Source organism: Rhopilema esculentum, chromosome 4 (genome assembly GCF_057945365.1).
Source record: "Rhopilema esculentum isolate cy_ngs chromosome 4, ASM5794536v1, whole genome shotgun sequence".
NCBI classification, from domain to species: domain Eukaryota; kingdom Metazoa; phylum Cnidaria; class Scyphozoa; order Rhizostomeae; family Rhizostomatidae; genus Rhopilema; species Rhopilema esculentum.
In genome coordinates, this window is record NC_142818.1 from 1261159 (window position 1) to 1281017 (window position 19859).

Consider the following 19859-nt stretch of genomic DNA (forward strand, 5'->3'; position numbering starts at 1 on the left):
ATTAAAGATATTTTTTTCCTTAAATTTTGATTTTTTCGAAATATCATTCAAAAGTCAATCGCAATATTTTGAAAAAAATTTACCCGTAATGAATTGAATTAGGTTAACTGGGGAGCAAGCAATGGTTTTTGCTTCTAAAATTTGTTTCATCAAAACTAGCAGTAGAAATTTAAGTGTATGCTACTAGAATTTGATGGCCTAGAGAAGGAAGATAACAAATTGACGAAAAGCTCTTTGAAAAGCAACGAAAAAAGTAACGAGAAAAAAAAACATCACAGAAATACTAAATCAACGATCAACGAAAGAACGTGCAGATATATTTCATAATGGTAAACTTTAAATTTACAACTCGTGAGACCATCTAAAACATTTCTACAAGTTACGAAGATTTTTTGTTACAAAACTCGAAACAGATTGCTTTAAAATGCTAAGTATACTTTTTATATGCGTATGACTACCCTACAAACTCTGTGAGATGGAAATACGAAATTTAAACAGAGTTACAAAACTTCATTTCTGGCAAAGATCGACGCTTTAAAGTCAACTTCCTATTATCAACAAAAGTCTGTGCCTTAAATTTAAGTAAGTAATTCTTGATACAATGTCTTTGAATGTTTGATGCAATTCCTACTCTCACTTTTGAAACATTGTCTATCATTTATTAATAAATACCACATCTTAACAAAGTGACGAGGTGTTACTACCTATTATACGAGGCATGTTTACAAAGCTACATCTGTTTACAAAATTCCCAGTTGCGAAATATCAATTATTCTGAATCTCCATAAAAGATATACATAAACCTGTTTATGTGTATAATATGATGCAAAAGACAAGACGAGTCATAAAAATATACTTTGATTGTCCCCATAAACAGTTTTCTTCTCTTCTTCAAACAGCTGGATATTCATTTGTTCATCACATCTCATTTTCTCCGATATCGATATTATTATTCTGTTCTAAAACACAAAAATACTAATTACTAAAATGGCCTTTATTGATCATGGTAAAGCTAAGGTAAACTTGTCTTCAACCTAAAGCCGAAAACCCACTCAACTTTTCTCAACCCACTCAACTCAAATGATTTCAACTTTTTTTCAATCCGTTTCGATCCGTCATGTGACCATTTTTGCATCCAAAGCGCTTGCGCAACACAAAATCTGATCCGATCCGCGGATCATTTTCCGGAGTGGGTTTTCGACTTAAAGACCGATCTTTTTGTTCAGTGTTTTGGTTCACTCGCGCGGGCTGAGCAACCGCGGAGTCTCTCTGGGAGAAAGCTCACCGCCTACTACCGATGCGCCAAAAATTTGTTTCCTGCGAGTTAATTTTTATTTATTTTAATTTAAAACATATCTACCCTGGGATACAATTCAGTTAACTAATTAAACTGTATTCCTATTGTCCCAGCAAAAGAGAAAATAAACCTAACCACTAAACATGAAAACCTGTTTACAATAATTTGATACAATAAAGAAGCCACTAACTGTGATACAAAGAAAATAAAGAAAAAGATGCAGATTAGCTTTCCTTGGATGTTTTCAGTTTGAAGCTTCTCGTTTCGTTTTGATTGACTGAATCGTAGGGATTAATTTAATTTACAAGTCAAGTCTATTCCATGCGCCGGCTTCTCGAAACGCAAATGATTTTTGGCCATGAGCTGTTCATATTTTTAGTATAGCAAGATTCTGAAGCGACCGATCTAAAAATACGCATATTTAAGCTCGGTCGTAGTGCACAAATATATTGAATTTGAGGTCGGCCTTAAGTCATGCAAAGCATCTATAGAACGTTAACTATCACCTGAAATATTTTTCTCTTTCACAGTCTCTTCAGTAGTTTCCTTGTTGCCCTGGTTTTCTGCTTCCTCAGATGTGCCATCGCCATGTTTTTCTGCCGATCCTCCTTCGCCTTCAGTTGCTGTTAGTTTCTCCTCCGCCGCGTCGGCCTCTTTTTTCTCCTCGATTACAGGCCCATCAGGTTTATCTGTGATAATTGGTTTGGCTCCTGGGAACAAACCATCAAATAATGAAAATGCTAGCAACTATTTATTGATGAATTATACTGTCGGTTCATATGACGGTTTTATCAAAGACGCGATAGGACATTTAATAATTGTTCCTACAGAGAATGATGTTCGTGTCATCGCAAACGAGAAGATTGTTGTTTCTTAAAGATATTGCCTTCTGTCATGTCTTATTTAGCAAGTTGTCGCAGAAGAAAGCGACATTCAAGATGTCATAGTGGTTACCTGCTTCAAGAATCAAGGACCTTCTTTTCTCTGCTGAAAGCCTCGCTGGAGGAGGCGGCTTCCTAGCGGCCGGTGTTGGCTTCGCTGCGGTAGGTGGTGACGTCACAGCAGGAGGTTTATTCTCAGTGGCAGGCTTTTCTTCAGTAGCATGTTTATCGGGAGTTTCAGGCTCCTTATTTGGAAAAAAAGGTTAGAAATTATCAGATGGTATGGAAATTTAAATATAATTTTGACAGAAAATACTGGAATCTTTTGAGGTGATACTTCGCAACTTTAACTTATGTATCTCTGTTTAAGCTTAAGTGCATTATAAATTGTGCTTTGAAATATCTCATGATTAATAACTTTACTCGCTTGACATTCCGGTCTGAATTTTCTAAACAGAAAGTTTGAATCGCTATAGCAACGAAAAAACACTCCGACAAATTCGTCAAAAAATATGAACTGAAAAATATAAAATGAAATGTGAGTGCCTCAGCCCCAAACACTGTTCTGTCTACTTAATATCTGAACCAACAGAAATACCAACAAACAAAATATCAGTATGATTGACATCAAACGTTCCTACCTTGTCTTTTATACCCCGCTTTTTCTTCATTTCTGCCATCAATGCCCCACCAAACCCCATTGGCACACCCCCAGGCGGCTTAAATTTCTTTGGCTTTGGTTTCTCCGCAACCTCAGGCGTCTTCTCTTTTTCTGCCTCCGCCTGCGGACTGGATTCGCTCCCAATATTGTCATCCAACTTCAATGTATCAACGTTACTATCTTCAGTTTTCATAGAAGTTTCATCCTCTGAGTTATGTATCTGGCTTCCTAGAAAATAAGCATGTATTCCAAAATTAGAAAACTCTTTTACCCCATACCTGCACAACAGTTGCATGATGAGGGCATCAAGCGTGAAATAACTTAGGAGCAACTTAGAACTGTCCTGTTCTACACAACAAGAGCGTAAATTTGAAAATAATAATAAGATGGTGTCAGTAGAAAGACACACCACAAACATTTCAGTGGTAGGAAATCCATAGATGCAAAAGAAACATCCTAAAAAGTACAGCATGAAAATAACATAAAAATGCTCAGCAAACCTTCATTTTGTTCATCCCTTTTAAGCGATGGGGACCTGTCTTTCTTAGGCAAGCTGGGTTTTCCAAGAATATTTGGGAATCCAGGCAAGGGGACCCTTTAATGTAGATAAACGTAAATCAACAAACAGTGTCACGTGTTGTCAGATGTAGTAACACATTTATTCACTGCTTATATAGACGGGTCAATCTAGCTGAAGGGTGAAGGTGAAGTTCAAACAAGCTGGAGGGTGAAAGAAAAGACGAGAAAAACAGACACAATAACGAGGACACAAACTAGAAAGATAAGACGCATTTGAGAAATGTATAAATGAACATTCAGACTGTTTCGGAGCCAGCTATGTCTGTTTGTAGCGAGTCAACTAATTTCTTGGTATTCATTTAAAGCAATCTACATAAATAGAGGGTTGCCATAAATATGATTCTGATGAAAACTGCAGAAAACATTAGCATAAAATTGGTTGCATCCTTTATTTTCGCTTGCTTTCTCATCTGGAAGCTCGAAAAAAGCTGCATCTGGAAGCGATCTGTTAAAATGACCAGCAAATTCAAAAAAAAATAAAGATATAAAAGGGAAAAACCTACCCCATTGGCAGCTTAGGTTTCTTCTTCACGGAACCTTCCTAGAGTATTAAGAAAAAAGTTCAAAAGAATTATAAAGTTATAAAGAAAAAGGCAAATGCCAAATAAATTATATTCTTTGCGTATATACGTTTTACACAGTTGTTGCTAATACTCAAGTGGATTCGCTTGGTTTCTCAATCTGGGGAAAAAAGCAAACTTCAACATGTAGATCATTGATATCCTTTAATATGTAGAATAACGATTAATAATTTAGAAACAAAATGATTAAAGCTAAAAAACAAACAAACACAGAGCGAGATTTCGTATTTTAAAGAAAAAGAACGTTCAACAACAATGGCACAAAAGTAAACAATGAACAAAATACCCAATCTTTAAGGAAACATGAAATACTAGCTCTGATAATGAAATAATGTTTACCTTCTTAGGAGGCTCTGGTCTTGGCGGAGATGTTATATCTGGCTTTGAAGTCAGATCAACTTTAGGATCTTCCTCTTCTAATTTCAATTTTGCCTTCAAAGCTTCCGATGATTTGTGAGGAATCGAGCCAGTTCGTATGACACCCATTTCTTTTTCCGTGCTCGGCGATTCAAGAGGCCTAATTACAAGAACAAATTCACCAAACATAGATAAATGAATCTAATACGATAGGAAATCTCCTGAATAAGATTCTGCATAAAAATGTCTATAAGATGAACATGAAGAGCCCCCACCCCTTCATTCCAATTTGAAAAAATTTTTATTAGTGTTGTAGACGGGAGCAGAAATGATGCACAATTAAAATGATATAAAAAATTTTAAAAATTGTTTACTGTTTTTCGCAATTAATTTTAATGAAAACTGTGAAGCACGAATGAAACTCTTTCTTGAACTGCTTGTACAAATTATTACTTCCATGAAAAGGGAAGTAGATGAAACGTAGGCAATACAAGTAAAAGTCATTTCCAGCGAAATCCTAATGTTTTCAGCTACATGAAGTAGTTAATATTAAAATAAACGGAACGAAAGACGCGATACATACTGCATTGACTTCGGCCTTGGCTTTGGAGGCGTTCTCAAGCCTTTTTCTTCTTTCTTCGAATTCGGCGTCGTCTCCTTTCTATTTTCCTCCTTCGGCGTTTCATCAACATCGATCTCCTCCTCATTGGCAGTCAGATGGGCCAAATCAGCTGCTTTAGAAGGCGGGCGCCTACCCTTCGGTTTAGCTCTTCCCTTGTTCAAATGTATCAATTCTTTAGATGTCGCGCGATCTAGACAGATTTTTGTTGATTGTAATCAAATAACATAAAAATAGCCACGTCTAAAATGACTCGATAAAAATATGTTAAAATGGGTAGGTAACTAATGGTATATGTTTTTAGGACTTCTAATAATAACCCTTAAGAAGATGATTTTATTAGAGGGACGTACCCAGATACTCTAGCAACCTAGCGCCGAAAACCTACTGAAAAACGCGTGCTGCCATAAAAATTGTATTAATATTGGAATTCCTATTACCACAATCAACACAAAATGTGACGATAAAGAAAATTTCTGTGATAAAAAAACAAAAAACGGATATCAAAGAAAACAAACCTATTTCTAGAAACGAAAGGTCACTCAAAGGCCTTGGCTTTTTCCCCACTTCTAGTGACATTTTGTTTGGTTTTAAAGAAAGACTTCCCGCTCGAGGGTTACTTTGTTCCAACTTTGGTTTATGAAGTTTTGCTGATGCTTCTAATTTACCAGAGTCTGTCGCAAACTCTTCCTTTTTCTTTGCTTCGGAATGATCTTCTGCCTTCCCAGATTTTTTATCATCTTCTTTCTCTTGTTTTGCTTCTTGTTTTCCTTCTTGTTTTGCTTCTTGCTTTGCTTCTTGCTTTGCTTCTTGCTTCGCTTCTTGCTTCGCTTCTTGCTTTGCTTCTTGCTTTGCTTCTTTCTCCGCCTCTTCTGATTGGCTCTTTTTCTCCTTAGGCAGTTCTATACTTTCTTCTTCCTTAGCCTCTGTTTTTCGTTCTAGTTCTGCCTCTTTCTCAACCTTCTCGTTATTTTCTACAACAGGGACATCATCAATGGAAATCTCCACGGCAACGTCTTCAAACTGCTTTTCACGCCTAAATGTTGGGCGCCTGGCAATTCCTTTGCTCCGGACCGTTCCATCATCAGCAAAAAGCTGGGTGCTCATACGATTCTTTGCTTTCTGTGCAGCCTAAAAAACGGATTATTAACACCTATATAATAACCAACGTTAACCGACAATAAAATACTGATACAAAGACGGGCAAGATACTGATACATCAATGCGACGATACAATCAAATTAAGAATGACAATACCATTAGACAACAGCGAAAAATCACACGAAAAATCATCCAGTGCATACTTTCAGATTCACTTATCATTTCGCTTCTGCTTAGCAATGATATTGAGAATCACTTCAACAGATTTTATAAATTCAAGCTCTACAGATACAACTTTATGTTTGGAGGGAGTACCAGCACCAAACGGTTCAACATAAACAAAGCCAATTACCATAGAAAAAACCTAAAATCTAAACTCGATAAAATATACAAATTGTTCACAGCAATACTATATAAAATACAAAATGATGATAATTTGAAATGCAGCTATTACCAAAAGAAGATAATTGCATGTGACTCACCAGCAGACTCTCATCTTTGTCATCGACAGGTGATCTTGGCAAGCTTCCTGTCTTTTGAGCATCCTTATTCAACTCTTTATCTTTGTTTTCCATCGAAAGTAAGTCCTAAGCATGCAGGGAAATGATTATCAATAGCGGATAGAGTGCAAAAATACGTAGATGTTTGTTTTCAGTTGGATATACAATTTCATCTATCAAGACACTATCAAAACATAAAAAAGCAGTACGCTTTAACTGTTAAGGACACCCTTCGTTCAGCATAGGGAAAAACCTTAATAGTATTCTTCATCCTTCTGTTTCCAGGAGATTACGACTATCGACCACATTAACAACTTGTAAAATTGCACAGACAGAAACTCAAACCATTGACACAGGAGTCACTTAAAAGTACATATCTCTAACAGCGAATAAAAGGTCACGAATGTAGAGCCTTATGCAATCAACATTCGCAGTGTTACGTTTCCGGCTGGGTTATAGCTGTACACATACCAGTTTGACCTTTGACTGGTTCAGCGTCTCTTGCATCATGTTTGTGAGGCTTTCACCAAGAGCAGAAGCAACGCGAAGGGTTGCATCACTGCAAACAAATAGTTGCGTTATTACATCATAACTGGTAAGATGGCATCATTGGTGATGTAGATGTTGTTAACACGAATAGAAGAACTTCACAGCTAGAGAGCACGTTTTAGCTTTTATAAAGACAGTTTCCAGTGGTTCGGCATTAGTTATTGAAATCGTTGATGGAAGTTTCCTTGACAAAATAAAGGAGTACCAGACGAGAAGCCTATCGCAAAATGAAACTTAAATATCAGAAAATTTTGAGACAACAACAAAGAATATGAACTACGAAACCGGAATTCAGGATAACAGTTTTACTTCATGTTAAAATCATTAACTTAGGGAAGAACAATGTCCACACTTACTTCACTTTATTTGAAATAAGGCCCACCATGGTTCGTGTTATAGTCTCTCTTAGTCCAAGACTATCAACTTTGCCTTCGGATGAAACCAATGCTTCAAGCTCTTTCAGCGTTTCCTAATCAGAAAAAACACCAGAGTTGTGCAGGAACAGCATAAATCTTAGAATTAGTTTATAAAGAGTACAATTAAAATACTGCAATATCAAAAATAGACTTGAAACTAATAAAAAGAAACAATAAGAATTTCCCATCACACTTGGTCACTGATTGCTATCATTGAGCAAAACAACGGTTCATTGTGCCGTGTTTTCATTAGCACTCAAGGGAATTTCGTTATCCACTGTCTTCTGTATCTTCAGCAATTAAAGAAATGACAGCACAAACAAATTATTGCTACATATTCATATCAATGTATTGGAAGCCTTTTCAGTTCTACTCAAAGCACAGAATGCCCCATAACAAGTCTATAAGAAGGTCCATTACAAGTTGCACATTCTTTTGATAAAGCAGTGTATCTAAAATGAGTTACGAACCTCGTTAGATGCAATTGAAGAACATTGTTCTTTCACGTGTGCAAGCGTACCAGATACATTCTCCTGTGATATTCAACGCAGAATTATGTGATATTCATTAATTATAAAAGCACAACAAAGAAAATATGTAAAGATGTAAAAAAGAATTCCACTGCATAAAGGTCCTTTAAATTGTCTCCTTTGAAAGTTAGTTTTATTTTGTTAAATTTCATGTAGCCTGTACTCTTACAAAATTTACATTTCCGTTTAGGAGATATCTGTATTAGCTTGTTTTGGCATGTAGAGGAATATGAAAATATGGAACTGAATTGAACTGAATTTAAAAAAATTACAACAGTATTGTATCAAAATGCCAACAATGTGACAAAAAATATTTCTTATAACACTGCTTACGCTCTATATATCTGAACTAGTTTCTTTTTTACTTGATTTCAAAGACAGTTGACAGTACAATTATCTATTAAATTACAGTCAATTTGTTCTTGCATCATATATAAGAACAAATTACCTTGACTAGGTCATTTGCAAAACCAGTGACTTCTTTTAACATTTCATCAGCTTTCTCTTCAATCTTTTTCGAAGGGTTTCCCAGGTCCACAAAGAGCTTGAACAACATCTGTGTGAAATAATTTCAGTGTTAAAAAAGTTTAAGGTCAATTAGCTATTCGACATAAAAGTACAATGCGAATAAATTCCGCAATGGAAGAGCGTTTCAATTGATTGGATCAATTCAAAACAAATCATGATACAATCAGCCTCTTCGACGCTTTTATCTTAATATCAAATGAATTTCAAAAACAGAAAAAATTGTTAGAAAAACATTGAAGTAAAAACGAAATCAAAACTTGGAGTTGAGTTTGGTTATGTGAGATAAGCCTTAAAACTCCCAAAGAGATATTCCCAAAAAGAGAATATTGTATATGAGATTAATAAGTTAAATACAATAAGGGAAGAAGAAAGGGCAACTGTGACCTGCTTCATTTTGTCAGCATCTTTAATCGCTTCCTTTCCAGCTTCCACCTCTTTTGCAATGGTTTCGTCATTTTCTAACCCATTCAGCTCAGCAATGGCGTCCTGGACTTTAACCAATAAATAGTCGGTGCTCTGCAAACGATATTTGATAATACAATAACAAGCCATTATCATTTATCGAACCGAAGGAAAAAATGAAATAAGATTTGGCCTGAAAAGATGCATCCTGAGCTTAACATTCAGACAGACTTGACGTGTAACTGATGAAGCAATACAGCTTCCTTGGACAGAACTCTTAAAAACCCAATTCTTAAAGGAATACATGTGGAAAGAAAAGGAAACTGCCATTAAACCTAGCCTAAATCTCTCAGTGATGTAATGCATATTAAAGGCTTGGTGTTAAGATTCACAAATAATTCAAAATGGTTTAGCTTCTATGCTGAATACAAAGTAGTTTGCTTTTCGGAGTCAGACTTCAATTACAAGTTAAACAAATGTAGATCTCTTGCTCAAAGAAGATCCAGATGGTGGTTAGGAAATTGAAAATAATTCTCGAAGTTACCTCTTGATCTAGCGAGCTTAGCAGTAGGTTTTGCTTTAATTTGACAGAAGGATCCTTCTCACCAACTTCAATCGACTGATTTCGAAGCAGTAGCTCATCGATCTAGGCAGATGATGAAATGCGAATAAACGTCCATATGCAATGGAATAGACTTTCCAGGTGAAAAAATAAACTCCTCTCTTAACAAAAATGATTTTTAAACAAAATCACTTTCGGCACTGATTTTGACCTGCCTGTTATTCAAGCAAAAATATCTCATCTCGTTTGGCAAAACTGGTTTTTATATGAGTGAAAGTACAAGACAAAGGAAAGTTCAATAAACCTTTCTAACACTAAAGATACAGCACAAAGACTTTTGCTTCAGCTTAAGATTTCTCGGTTGAATTTGTGAACCATGTAAAACTACATCAACAGCTCTGATCATGCAAGTATTACTATGAGCATCTTTCACGATACCTATTTATCTGATTGATATACGCATTAAAATAATTCAAAACTTACTTTCGTAAAACATTTAGTTACGGCTTGTCCATTATTTTTCGTCAGGGGCAGTAGGTCCCCGAACGGGGTTGGAATTAACTGCAGTGTATAATTCCTGATGAAAAGAGCGGACAAATTAAGAGGGTCTAAAACACTGATCGTGATAACATGGTTTATATTTATATGTTCAGCATATTTTAAACTCCTCACATAACAAAGGAAAAAAGGATTGCTTTATAGGCCGAATAAATCAAAATCTTCGCAGCACTAAGAATAGCCTCTTTTTCAATAAAATGGAATTTCTTTTCATTCATTCAGTTTAATTTTAATAAATCACAAATCATAAAGTAAATATAATGTAAATTACTAATCTTGTTGGAGAAATTAACGTAGGTCGTCGTTTTAACATCTTGAAATATCTAAGACATTGCATTTTTTGAATAAATACTTAGCCTTAAAGCACCTTTTTGATAGGCACCCTCTTCGCACAATAACAACCATTACCTTTCAATAATAAATTTCTTTTTTTGGAGTCTTGAATATCACAGTAGTGTTTTGGTAAAAAAGATATAAAGAAAAAAGAAAATGGCAAGAACATATCGAGATTAATTTGCTATTTGGCGGATTAACTACTTCTCTAGTGGAAATTCTTAAAGTAACCCACCTGCCTAGAGGCGAAGTAAGAGCCATATTTTCCATGTGCTGATGAAACAAATATCATTTGGAAAACAGGTGACATTTTAGGAGTGCACTGTCTGACCAACAGTTGCCATAAATCTAAAAATAAAGACAAAGCTCTGCAAACCTTTCGATTGACATGGCAATACTGCTGTATCCTTTAAGAGTGATCCCATTTCGATCAAGGCTTATCTTCCTGCAAACAAATTTGCAATAAAGCTTCCAATTTGAAAATTACTGGTGCAAAGGCTGGATATAAAAAGTGATGATTTCAAAAACAATTAATGATAATAACAGTAATGAAATTTTTATTTCTGCTTGTCAGTTCTAAGTTATCGTGTTTGTGTATCAGGTGACACAGGTCAACTCATATTAGGCCTAGATAGCAAATGAACAAAGAAATGAAAGGTTTGAAAAGACTTATTTCATCGCAAAATCTCTGAGCCATTATTAGTATTACCACTTACTTTAACTTGGTGTTTATTTGCAATGCTTTGGCTAGAAGTCTTGCTCCTTCATCACCAATAAAATTTCCGCTAAAAGGTTGACAAAAAAGTTCATTCTACATCACCTTGCAAAACAACTGGCAATTTGAATGTAGTAATAATCAATTTGGCAAAAATCAGTTTTTAATAGCTTGGGAGGAATCAGAATACTGTACCACAGACATTCCTCGAAGGAGGCGTAGGCTCGAGTAACTTAGACAGGGAGATTTGATTTCGAAACGTTACAGTTACGAAAAAATATCGAAATACGAGCATTGATAACATAGATTTCAAGGAAATTTCTATTGAAGTGAAACACTTACAAGAAAAATAAGAGATACGTTGCATCCAATAGCAGCAGTAAAAAACAGAATCATTAACAATTTCAAACTCAGTGAAATAATGACAATAGGATCTGCAAAATCACTTCTGAAGGATGTGACTTAAAATTATTAGGAGTATTGTGTAGCACCATGAATACTCACCATGTAATTAGGATAAATAGTCGATACCACACAAGATAAAACTCTTAAACAATATTTCCTTCCAAAGGTGCTTTAGAAAACTATAGAATTAGCAGTATCCACGGGATATTTTTTTATTCTCCGCAAAATTTCAGTAGGAGCTAAATTCTTTTGCAAAGATAAAAAGCAGCTCAATCAAGTTAGAAAATTACCTTATGTCAAGTTCTTCTAAAAGACCATTGGTGCCTAGTGCATCGATTATCACGTACGCATCTTGTCTCAGGCGATTGTCAGCGATTGAAAGTGAGGTCAGTGGCTGCAAATAGCAATGATTGCAAAGTGATGATTGCAAATATTGGCAAAAATATTGGCAATGTCATGGGAATAGGATTGTATGAATTATCAGAGAAATTTTAGGTGTAGATATTGCTGCAGCAAGAGAGGAATAACATGGCAAGTAAGAAGATAGGCATTCCACCACAATAAGCATTCTTCATAGAAGACAACAAGGGGATACAACAGGTGGGGAATCAGTAATGTATCTGGAAGCAAGTTAAATTTAATCTATTAACCAAAAAAACTTACCAAGGACTCCATGATGATCATTTCAACAATGCTTTCTAGAATTTCAGGTACATTGATATTCCTTTTAAAATTAAAAATATATAGTTAACATTATACGTATTACATAGCCTAGGCGGTGAACTGTTTAATAGACGTTAGTTACACCAGATTTTTTTAATCGTACGTGTTCTAAGGTAATGTGTTCTTCTTTTTCTTTAATAGTTTTTCAAAAGGAAATTGCTGAATTGCTGTCTGTGCTGGAGCTTAAATTGATAGAGAAATAAGGAATAAGCCAATCACATCTAGTCTTGTGAAAAATATAATTTCAACCGTTGACAATTTATTTTAAAGGATCTTTCCTGATTTCTATACATTTTTCAACAAAGCTAGCTCAGACGCCAACAAAAACAAAACGAAATAGTCTTACTTGGATTTTCCGATGTTTTGTGACAGACTAAGGCGTTTAAGGGAGGTGCTCTTTTTTACACTCTGGCAGATGGCAATAAGGTCCATGTCCAAACCTGTGGCAAAAATAGTGTATCATAATTATCAAGTTTTTGCCAAAAAATTACAAAGTAAAGATCAGTTCAAATAACAGATGACTACTCTTATGGAAAACAAACAAAGAAAAATAACCTTAAGATGCCCCATTGACGTAAGACAACAATCAAAAGATACCTATAAAGGTAAGTAATTAGCACAGAATATATACTTTAGGAAAATGTAAAGACAAACCAAGACAGGCTGCACCAAAAACGAGAATCAGATGCAGCCAATAGGAAAATTGATATCGATAGATTTACCTCGTGGTGTGAAAAGCGATTCAAAGGGTGGATTTCTGACATGATAAAAATTTAGACTCCCTGCAAGATTTTTCTACCTTTGCATGGAATCAAAAGCATTACAGTATGAAGAGGTTATATAACTAAGGAAGTGAAATTTTCAAAATAAGAAGCTCTGCAAAAATTTTTGGTAATTCTAAAAGGCGTTGGAGCCATGTACGTACCATTATCATCGAGTTCCAGCTGAACAAGATTCTTGACACTGTCAATGCAGCTACTTATTTCTGCTGCTCCAGCCGATCGTAACTATAAAGAAAGGTGCAAATGTCAGCGCAAACTCAGGGTTCAATACAGACTTTAGTAGATCAATTCAATACGAAAGGGTTCATTACAGACTTCAGTAGGTTCATACCTCATTGCCAGATAGATTTAAGGATACATCTGTAAGACCAGTGTTGGAAATCAAGCCGATTAGAATTGCTCTAAAGGATTAAAAGGAGAAGACTAAATATTCTGAAAAGTACCATTGATAAGCATCCAAAAAATGTCCCCGTTCCACTTTTTCCAGTTCAAAAAATTTCCCTTGAGGCCTTGAAAGTAGTTCTAACTATTTAAAATGGGGAAGGGGGAGTGATTTTTCCATTCTTCAAATTTCATATATGCAATTGATACATACGCCGTTAAAAGCAAACATACAGAGCAACGCTCCTCCGGTATGTATATTTACATTTTGTGAATCAAATATTTGTAGCAATTAGTTTACATTAGCTTTTGTAGAAAGTAAGGCTGATAAAATTGGTTGTGTTTCTTTTAAATTGAACATCGTTTTTCAATTGCTAGCATGAATTTTTAAATATTTTGAAATATTTTAAAATAAAGAAAAAATTCATTACATTTTAGTTAAGAAATAAATCGATATAAAGAGACTTGTAATAAAGCTTATATTCTGTCTGAAGCAAAAAGTAAAAAATACGGGCAAGCAAACTGATATAGTATTACTTACTTGGTGAACTCAGCAGAAATCTTCGTACGAGAAAGGTTTACAGATTCCAAGGCCATACTTGAACTAAAGAACTGTGAGCGAAATATGAGTAAAATAAATTGTCATAAACAGAATTTAAGTCAAATAGGACTGAAAGGGGATGATAATCACAAAAACGCTTAAAGGATAAACTATTTATCATTTCTAAAACATCCATTCTTAAACAGGTATACGGAAACAGAGATTTGATGTAAATTTCGCTAAATTTAATTTCCTACCTATACATTTTTAAACGTGCCATTGGTTTTCAGAGACACAAGATTATCTATTTAGAGAAAAAAGTAAATACCAAAAAACATGAAAAGCAAGGTACGGAAAAGACACTAACGTAAAAGTACAAAAAGATTAAATACTGAAAAACGATGGCAAAAATCGTCCTACCGTGGTAACAGAGGGTGCAATTTGAGTATCTTTAGATTTTCTATAAGGAGAAAAGCATAATAGTTTAAGAGGGACATTATTACCAGGCCACTCTTAAATGTTTCATTGTCTTGACATAATCCAAATAAAAAATTGTCTACACATATTATTTGAAACAGGTATTACCTATACGAAGGAGGATTCCCTGCTAAATTTACAATCTTCAAATGCTGAAGACATCCCCTAGCCAATGCTCCGAATACCTGGAAAGATAAAAATATCAAAATAGATAAGATATGTACAAAAAATGCCAGGAATGTATTTAAAAATTGAAGATTACGATCTGTTGTAGAGAGCTCGTTGCTATGAAGACAGAGCTGTGCACGCCTTAGGCGTGAAGAAGTAGGTTGCTTCTCGCCATTTCCTGTAAATATCATTATAAATAAATATTTTCAATTCCTCTGTTCCTCTGTAGCTCAAACAAGATCCATTGTTAATCAACGAATTTTTCACTATTCTGAAGAAGTTTCACGGCCTAAAAACTGGAATAGCTGTCTCTGTCCACCAGGAATTTTTCGCTGGTTTTCCATACCTGAGGGATTGGAATTAGCGATAGAACAAAATAATTCCATCATTACAGCAACATCTGTATTGTTACGATGACAAGTCAACAATAGCACTGAGCAGACCAGTTATGACAAGCAGTCTTTCTTTGCAGATCGCAAACCCTTTCATGCTCGTTTTGGAATACGATAAAAGACATCCAAGAACTTACCAGCTCCAGAGAACATTCCGAATTGGACAAATGAAGCTCTTGAAGGACATTGGCCTTTGCAAGAAACTCACAGACTGCCTGCAATAACAAATTTATGAGTATAAATTCTGCCTAAAGCAGTTCAAGAAAGATTGATTGTAGGAGCACTGTAGGAAAGAAGAACAGTTATTGTAGGAACACACAGCAAACCAAAGCTACTTGGCACGGCTGTGTAACTATAGGACCTAAATAACGAAGCAGGCGGCCTGGACTGCCATGTCGTTCTTCATTTATGCAGTGTTCTTTTATATAAAAGTTCATTGATTTCAATCACGTGACGTTAACTGATTTCTAAGAATAAAATAGGTACACACCGAGGTCCCATCAGCTTTTAATGGGTTGGAGGATAGATTCAGGCTGTTGGAAAAGAAAAGACGCCATTCATCAAAAGGCAACTGAAATCACACACAGTTAAGTTAATCTATATCAAAACGTAGACCGAAAATGAGAGAAAGAACGATTCATTGATTGGTTCCTTGATTGACCAATCATTTTGTCCACTAACTTCTCACCTAGCGAAAGAGTCAAGAGAGAAAACGAACTCTTTCAGCACACACAAGTAAGGATGCGCATGTTGATATAAATGTTTGCTTTCCTTTAGTCATGATGTGAAAAGTGTTAGAAAAATGTACATAAGCATGCTATGTTTCTGCGTAAGTTCAAAGGATGATCGACACAAGATGAACATTTCGTAAGAACTGCAGCAAGTACCTTCAGCCGATATACTGAAACGATAACAGGTAACTAACTTCTCCAGCCCCCTAAAATAATGTTGGTTAAAGATACTATCCTGCCATGCGATAGTACGACGCTGGGAAACATTAAGTTCTATAGATTTTGCAATAGGTGAAGGAAAACCATTTAGAATTCGCAAATATCTAGTTAACATTGCTGAAAAGAATCCTAAAACAGCATGGTATTTTGCTAAAAACAACTCATTCAAACAATCATCTAGTCAAATATTTAAGATTATACCATGTTAGCGACGATGTCATGTGGTGATTTCCTTTGATGGCTGAGAATATCGACGACACTCCTGAAAAATTCAAGATCCACTTTATTGGTAATTAAATTAGCACAAACACAGAAAAACTGCAGACTGCAAATCTGGTGCCTTATAACAGGTAAAAAGGCAGAAAAAACAACACTGTAACACATCACGAAAGCTCTATTATGATGCTATTTCTCATAAGAAAAAGTTGTTCGATCAAAAACGTAGAGCAAAGCGACAATTCTTTCAAACCTTTGCCAGTTATTCCAACATCCTTGATGAGAAGTGACTCAAAACCATGCTGTAGTGCTGACAAAACAGCACAAAACGAAGATGCGCCTAGGCAAAACACAAAAAGTGTAAGGACTACACAATTTAAACTCGACTTAAAATCACTTTGCTGAGGCAGAATGTGATCTAAGATAAATAAAGTATAAAACCTTCAAGCAAGTGAAAAATGTGCAATGGAATTCCATTTTAATTAGCTGCCCACTATGCTCAAAACAGTTCAACGTAATTAAAAATAAAAAATAAATATCGCTTACCCCTATCATCTATTGTATTCTTTCCCAAATTTATTCTTTTAAGCCCTGTCTTTGGATTCGATGTAACAGCTTGTGACAATTTCTGCACATTTTCTCTAAAGAAGAAAACATTGAAAATGACACCCTGAGTATCAGAGCCTCAGGGTATCAAATGTGTTGCCTAATCAGACTATATTTCTTGTTTTTCATATGCAATAGAAGTCGTTAAGCGCTGAACTTTCTATATTTATTATGAAAGAAATATGGCAGGAGAAGATCATATTGGAAGAAAAAATTACTGATCCTAGCAGAAAAATAAGAATAGAAAGAGCAAAAGGTGCAAAAGGAGAGAACTAAAAAATGGAAGTAGTAGATAGATAGATATGAAGATAGGAAGACAAAAAGAAAAAGAAAGGGAGGGCAAGCAGACGAGAAAGCATCGTTTTGCCCCTAGTCAAATTCTTTACGCAATTAATAGTCCAAAAAAATCACAATTAATATTAATTAAGTAATGAATGTTTAGATTAGTTTTATGAAAATGATTCCACCACAACACGAAACAAAATTGTTTTACAGCTTGAATTGTTTAATTACCATTGACTGGCATAATTAGATTATCAATAATGGTCTACTTGCTGTTTCAAATAATAAGAATAATTTGCTCGGATGCTGAAATAACTTGAAATAATAAAGAAAGGTGGTTACTTCGATAGCCGACACTCGTAAAGGTCAAGTTCTTCAATCGAAGTGTTAGATTTGAAGACTTTGGCCAAACCATCTACCAGCTCGTTGCTCTAGAAGATAGAAAGGTAGGCTGAAATACACATCAACACAAAATAGCTAGTTTCCTATAACTATTCAGTGGATAATATGCTTGATGATAAGCCGGAGAGAAATAACTTAGAGTTTGTTGAAGAAAGGCTAATGGAAAAGAGCTGTTCCTGCAAATCTTTGGTCAAATATAGGCACTGACATCTAACGTCACGGACATTTATGTCTGCACAATGTTGGATCTATTTTGTCCCTTAGATTTGCAATAACAAAATGCACAGAATCGTTGCTGCGATGTAATTAGGCCTAGAATACCAATGCGAAATGAGAAATCAGAAAGGAGGCTACTGCCACATCTTCTTATTCAGCATATGGTTATTCGTTCATGTTTGAACGTTTCATTACAAAAGAAAGGTGACATTGTTAGGCCTTGAAAAATTTCTTTCCATCACTCGTCATCTTTTTATTGAATCGACGGAATCTTAGAAGCAAATGTATAGAAAATGAACTTATACAAACGAAAACAACATTTGATCCCCTATTATAAATTGAGGAAATGATATAATAGGCTTTGAATCCCCTCTACAATCAGACCAAGATGAAAAGGAAACCAATGAATTTGTTCATGATAAAACCAACAAATGTCATCTATAGAAAGAATTTGTAGATAAACTTACTAATTTGTAGGATCGACAGGAAAGGCCTTGAAACCAATTGTTGTATTCGAAAGTTTCGAGAATAGGAATCAGTTCCCTGAAAATGATTTGTTAAACTAGTTGAGCATGCAAAAACATAATAAGAGCTTCTAGGAAATTTTGAATTGACAGAATCAATGAAGATCATCTTTTAACGTAGCTAAGGGTACAATGGGCCCTCCAGCACCAGAAATAGTTATCTGATTAAGTTAACAGACTATAGAGTCCTTAGGCGTGACGTCAGGAAAAATATATTCTTTTGAATTTTTTAAAGCTTGACAATATAACTAAAAGGACACAAAAAAATGCTTTTGAATATGTAAAATCAGCCAAGTATATAATAAGTTGGGTTAGATATGGTCAGTGAAAGATAAGAAGTTTGCTAAAGGATTCTTATTATTCTAGCTCTGTTCATAAAATTATGAACATAAAAAAAAATACAGAGGTTTGAGAGGGAAAGAGCCTGCATTTATGTGGCCAAACCTCAACCAACTGGTAAAAAATTTAACTGATTTTGCATATTTAGCGGCATTTTATGATACAGTTTGAGGTTATGAGATCCAACTTAAAAAATTTAATATTGAAAATAAAATTTGTGATGTCATCGCTTGAGATTTTTTGTCCCTTTTAATAATAACATAGGCTTGCCCCCCCCCTCCCCCCCCCACACTGAAGCCCCTTAGAAAGGTCTTGATATAACAGTTGTAAACATACGCAATTTTGGCAGTCGGTTTCCTAAAAATTTAGAATATATCGTGGAAGATAGAATTCGAAAAAGAGAAAAACATAGGGTTAAATAAAGTCTGAGCGTGCCAAAGCAAACACGGAAATATGCCAAAGTCAAAGCTTCGTTTACCATGTACAAGGTTAGCAACTATGTTGCAAATATTGACACAGGCAAATATTTCAAGATAACAAGATATCAGCAATAAACTTAACAGGGCTAAAATTCAGGAATAGAAATTCAGGAAAGTTAAGCCACCTACTTTACTTCTAAATGGTCGAAATCAGATATGTTGAAGTTTTTACATCCATGACTTCCGTAGATTTTATCCACATCCTGCAGAAAATTTGGAAAATAAATTAGAAATTCATGATAATCCTGCCTGGCTAAGCGCGATATTTACTTCTTAAGGAGAACGGGTGTCAGGATACTCGAACTTCTTCCACTTTCCCTGCCTTAGCAGCATATACCTACGGTTGTTTCTTTAAGAATAATTTGAGACATTCAGCATACATAGCAAGCTAATTTTATATAGCAGTTGGGTTATTTATAACAGCAAGCAGTCAGTGGTAGATTTTCAACAGAAGCTGAGGTTCCTTAACAAATGAGATGGGCGCACAATACTGAAAAATGAATCCATTTCAGGAAATCTCTACAAAGTATGTGAGCAGACTGCAAAGGATTATTCACAACCAAGGATCTGCAGAAATACAGCATGTATCTCGTGATGTAGGTCATTCTCGGGTCATTTAATGTCAAACTAAACACTAGCAGTATCAACTTTGAAATATTATGCTGATAAATATTCTTTATCTTATGGCCTAGTTTCCAAAAACAGGAAGCAGAAAGCTAAATGGTTACCATTCCCAAAAGAAAAGCTTTTACGCATGAAAGAGCCATTCATGAAACAACTTCCGCATTATAAGGCAAAATCAAAACA

At 35.1% G+C, this 19859-nt stretch overlaps 1 protein-coding gene across 2 annotated transcripts in view; it reads right to left on the reverse strand.

The window, feature by feature from the left end:
* Window positions 1-266: 266 nt before the first annotated feature.
* LOC135691126 (F-actin-uncapping protein LRRC16A) overlaps window positions 267-19859 on the reverse strand; it is a 30754-nt gene continuing 11161 nt past the window's right edge. The window contains exons 8-42 of one of the 2 annotated variants that reach the window (XM_065208893.2): window positions 19182-19255; window positions 18178-18253; window positions 17435-17523; window positions 16751-16845; window positions 16458-16544; window positions 16190-16250; window positions 15529-15571; window positions 15176-15253; window positions 14587-14663; window positions 14422-14461; window positions 14002-14072; window positions 13411-13480; window positions 13223-13304; window positions 12644-12737; window positions 12238-12298; window positions 11865-11968; window positions 11171-11239; window positions 10831-10899; window positions 10047-10140; window positions 9546-9647; window positions 8984-9115; window positions 8520-8627; window positions 8012-8074; window positions 7482-7594; window positions 7048-7135; window positions 6559-6663; window positions 5494-6106; window positions 4940-5168; window positions 4339-4516; window positions 3922-3959; window positions 3340-3434; window positions 2820-3067; window positions 2252-2423; window positions 1804-2007; window positions 267-954 (exon numbers count right to left, since the gene is read on the reverse strand). In XM_065208893.2, coding sequence (XP_065064965.2) covers window positions 950-954; window positions 1804-2007; window positions 2252-2423; window positions 2820-3067; window positions 3340-3434; window positions 3922-3959; window positions 4339-4516; window positions 4940-5168; window positions 5494-6106; window positions 6559-6663; window positions 7048-7135; window positions 7482-7594; window positions 8012-8074; window positions 8520-8627; window positions 8984-9115; window positions 9546-9647; window positions 10047-10140; window positions 10831-10899; window positions 11171-11239; window positions 11865-11968; window positions 12238-12298; window positions 12644-12737; window positions 13223-13304; window positions 13411-13480; window positions 14002-14072; window positions 14422-14461; window positions 14587-14663; window positions 15176-15253; window positions 15529-15571; window positions 16190-16250; window positions 16458-16544; window positions 16751-16845; window positions 17435-17523; window positions 18178-18253; window positions 19182-19255 — 3927 coding nt within the window. In that variant the 3' untranslated portion in view covers window positions 267-949. Of the gene's footprint in view, window positions 960-1803; window positions 2008-2251; window positions 2424-2819; window positions 3068-3339; window positions 3435-3921; window positions 3960-4338; window positions 4517-4939; window positions 5169-5493; window positions 6107-6558; window positions 6664-7047; window positions 7136-7481; window positions 7595-8011; window positions 8075-8519; window positions 8628-8983; window positions 9116-9545; window positions 9648-10046; window positions 10141-10830; window positions 10900-11170; window positions 11240-11864; window positions 11969-12237; window positions 12299-12643; window positions 12738-13222; window positions 13305-13410; window positions 13481-14001; window positions 14073-14421; window positions 14462-14586; window positions 14664-15175; window positions 15254-15528; window positions 15572-16189; window positions 16251-16457; window positions 16545-16750; window positions 16846-17434; window positions 17524-18177; window positions 18254-19181; window positions 19256-19859 lie in introns of both variants that reach the window. The other variant, XM_065208892.2, reaches the window with a different exon arrangement.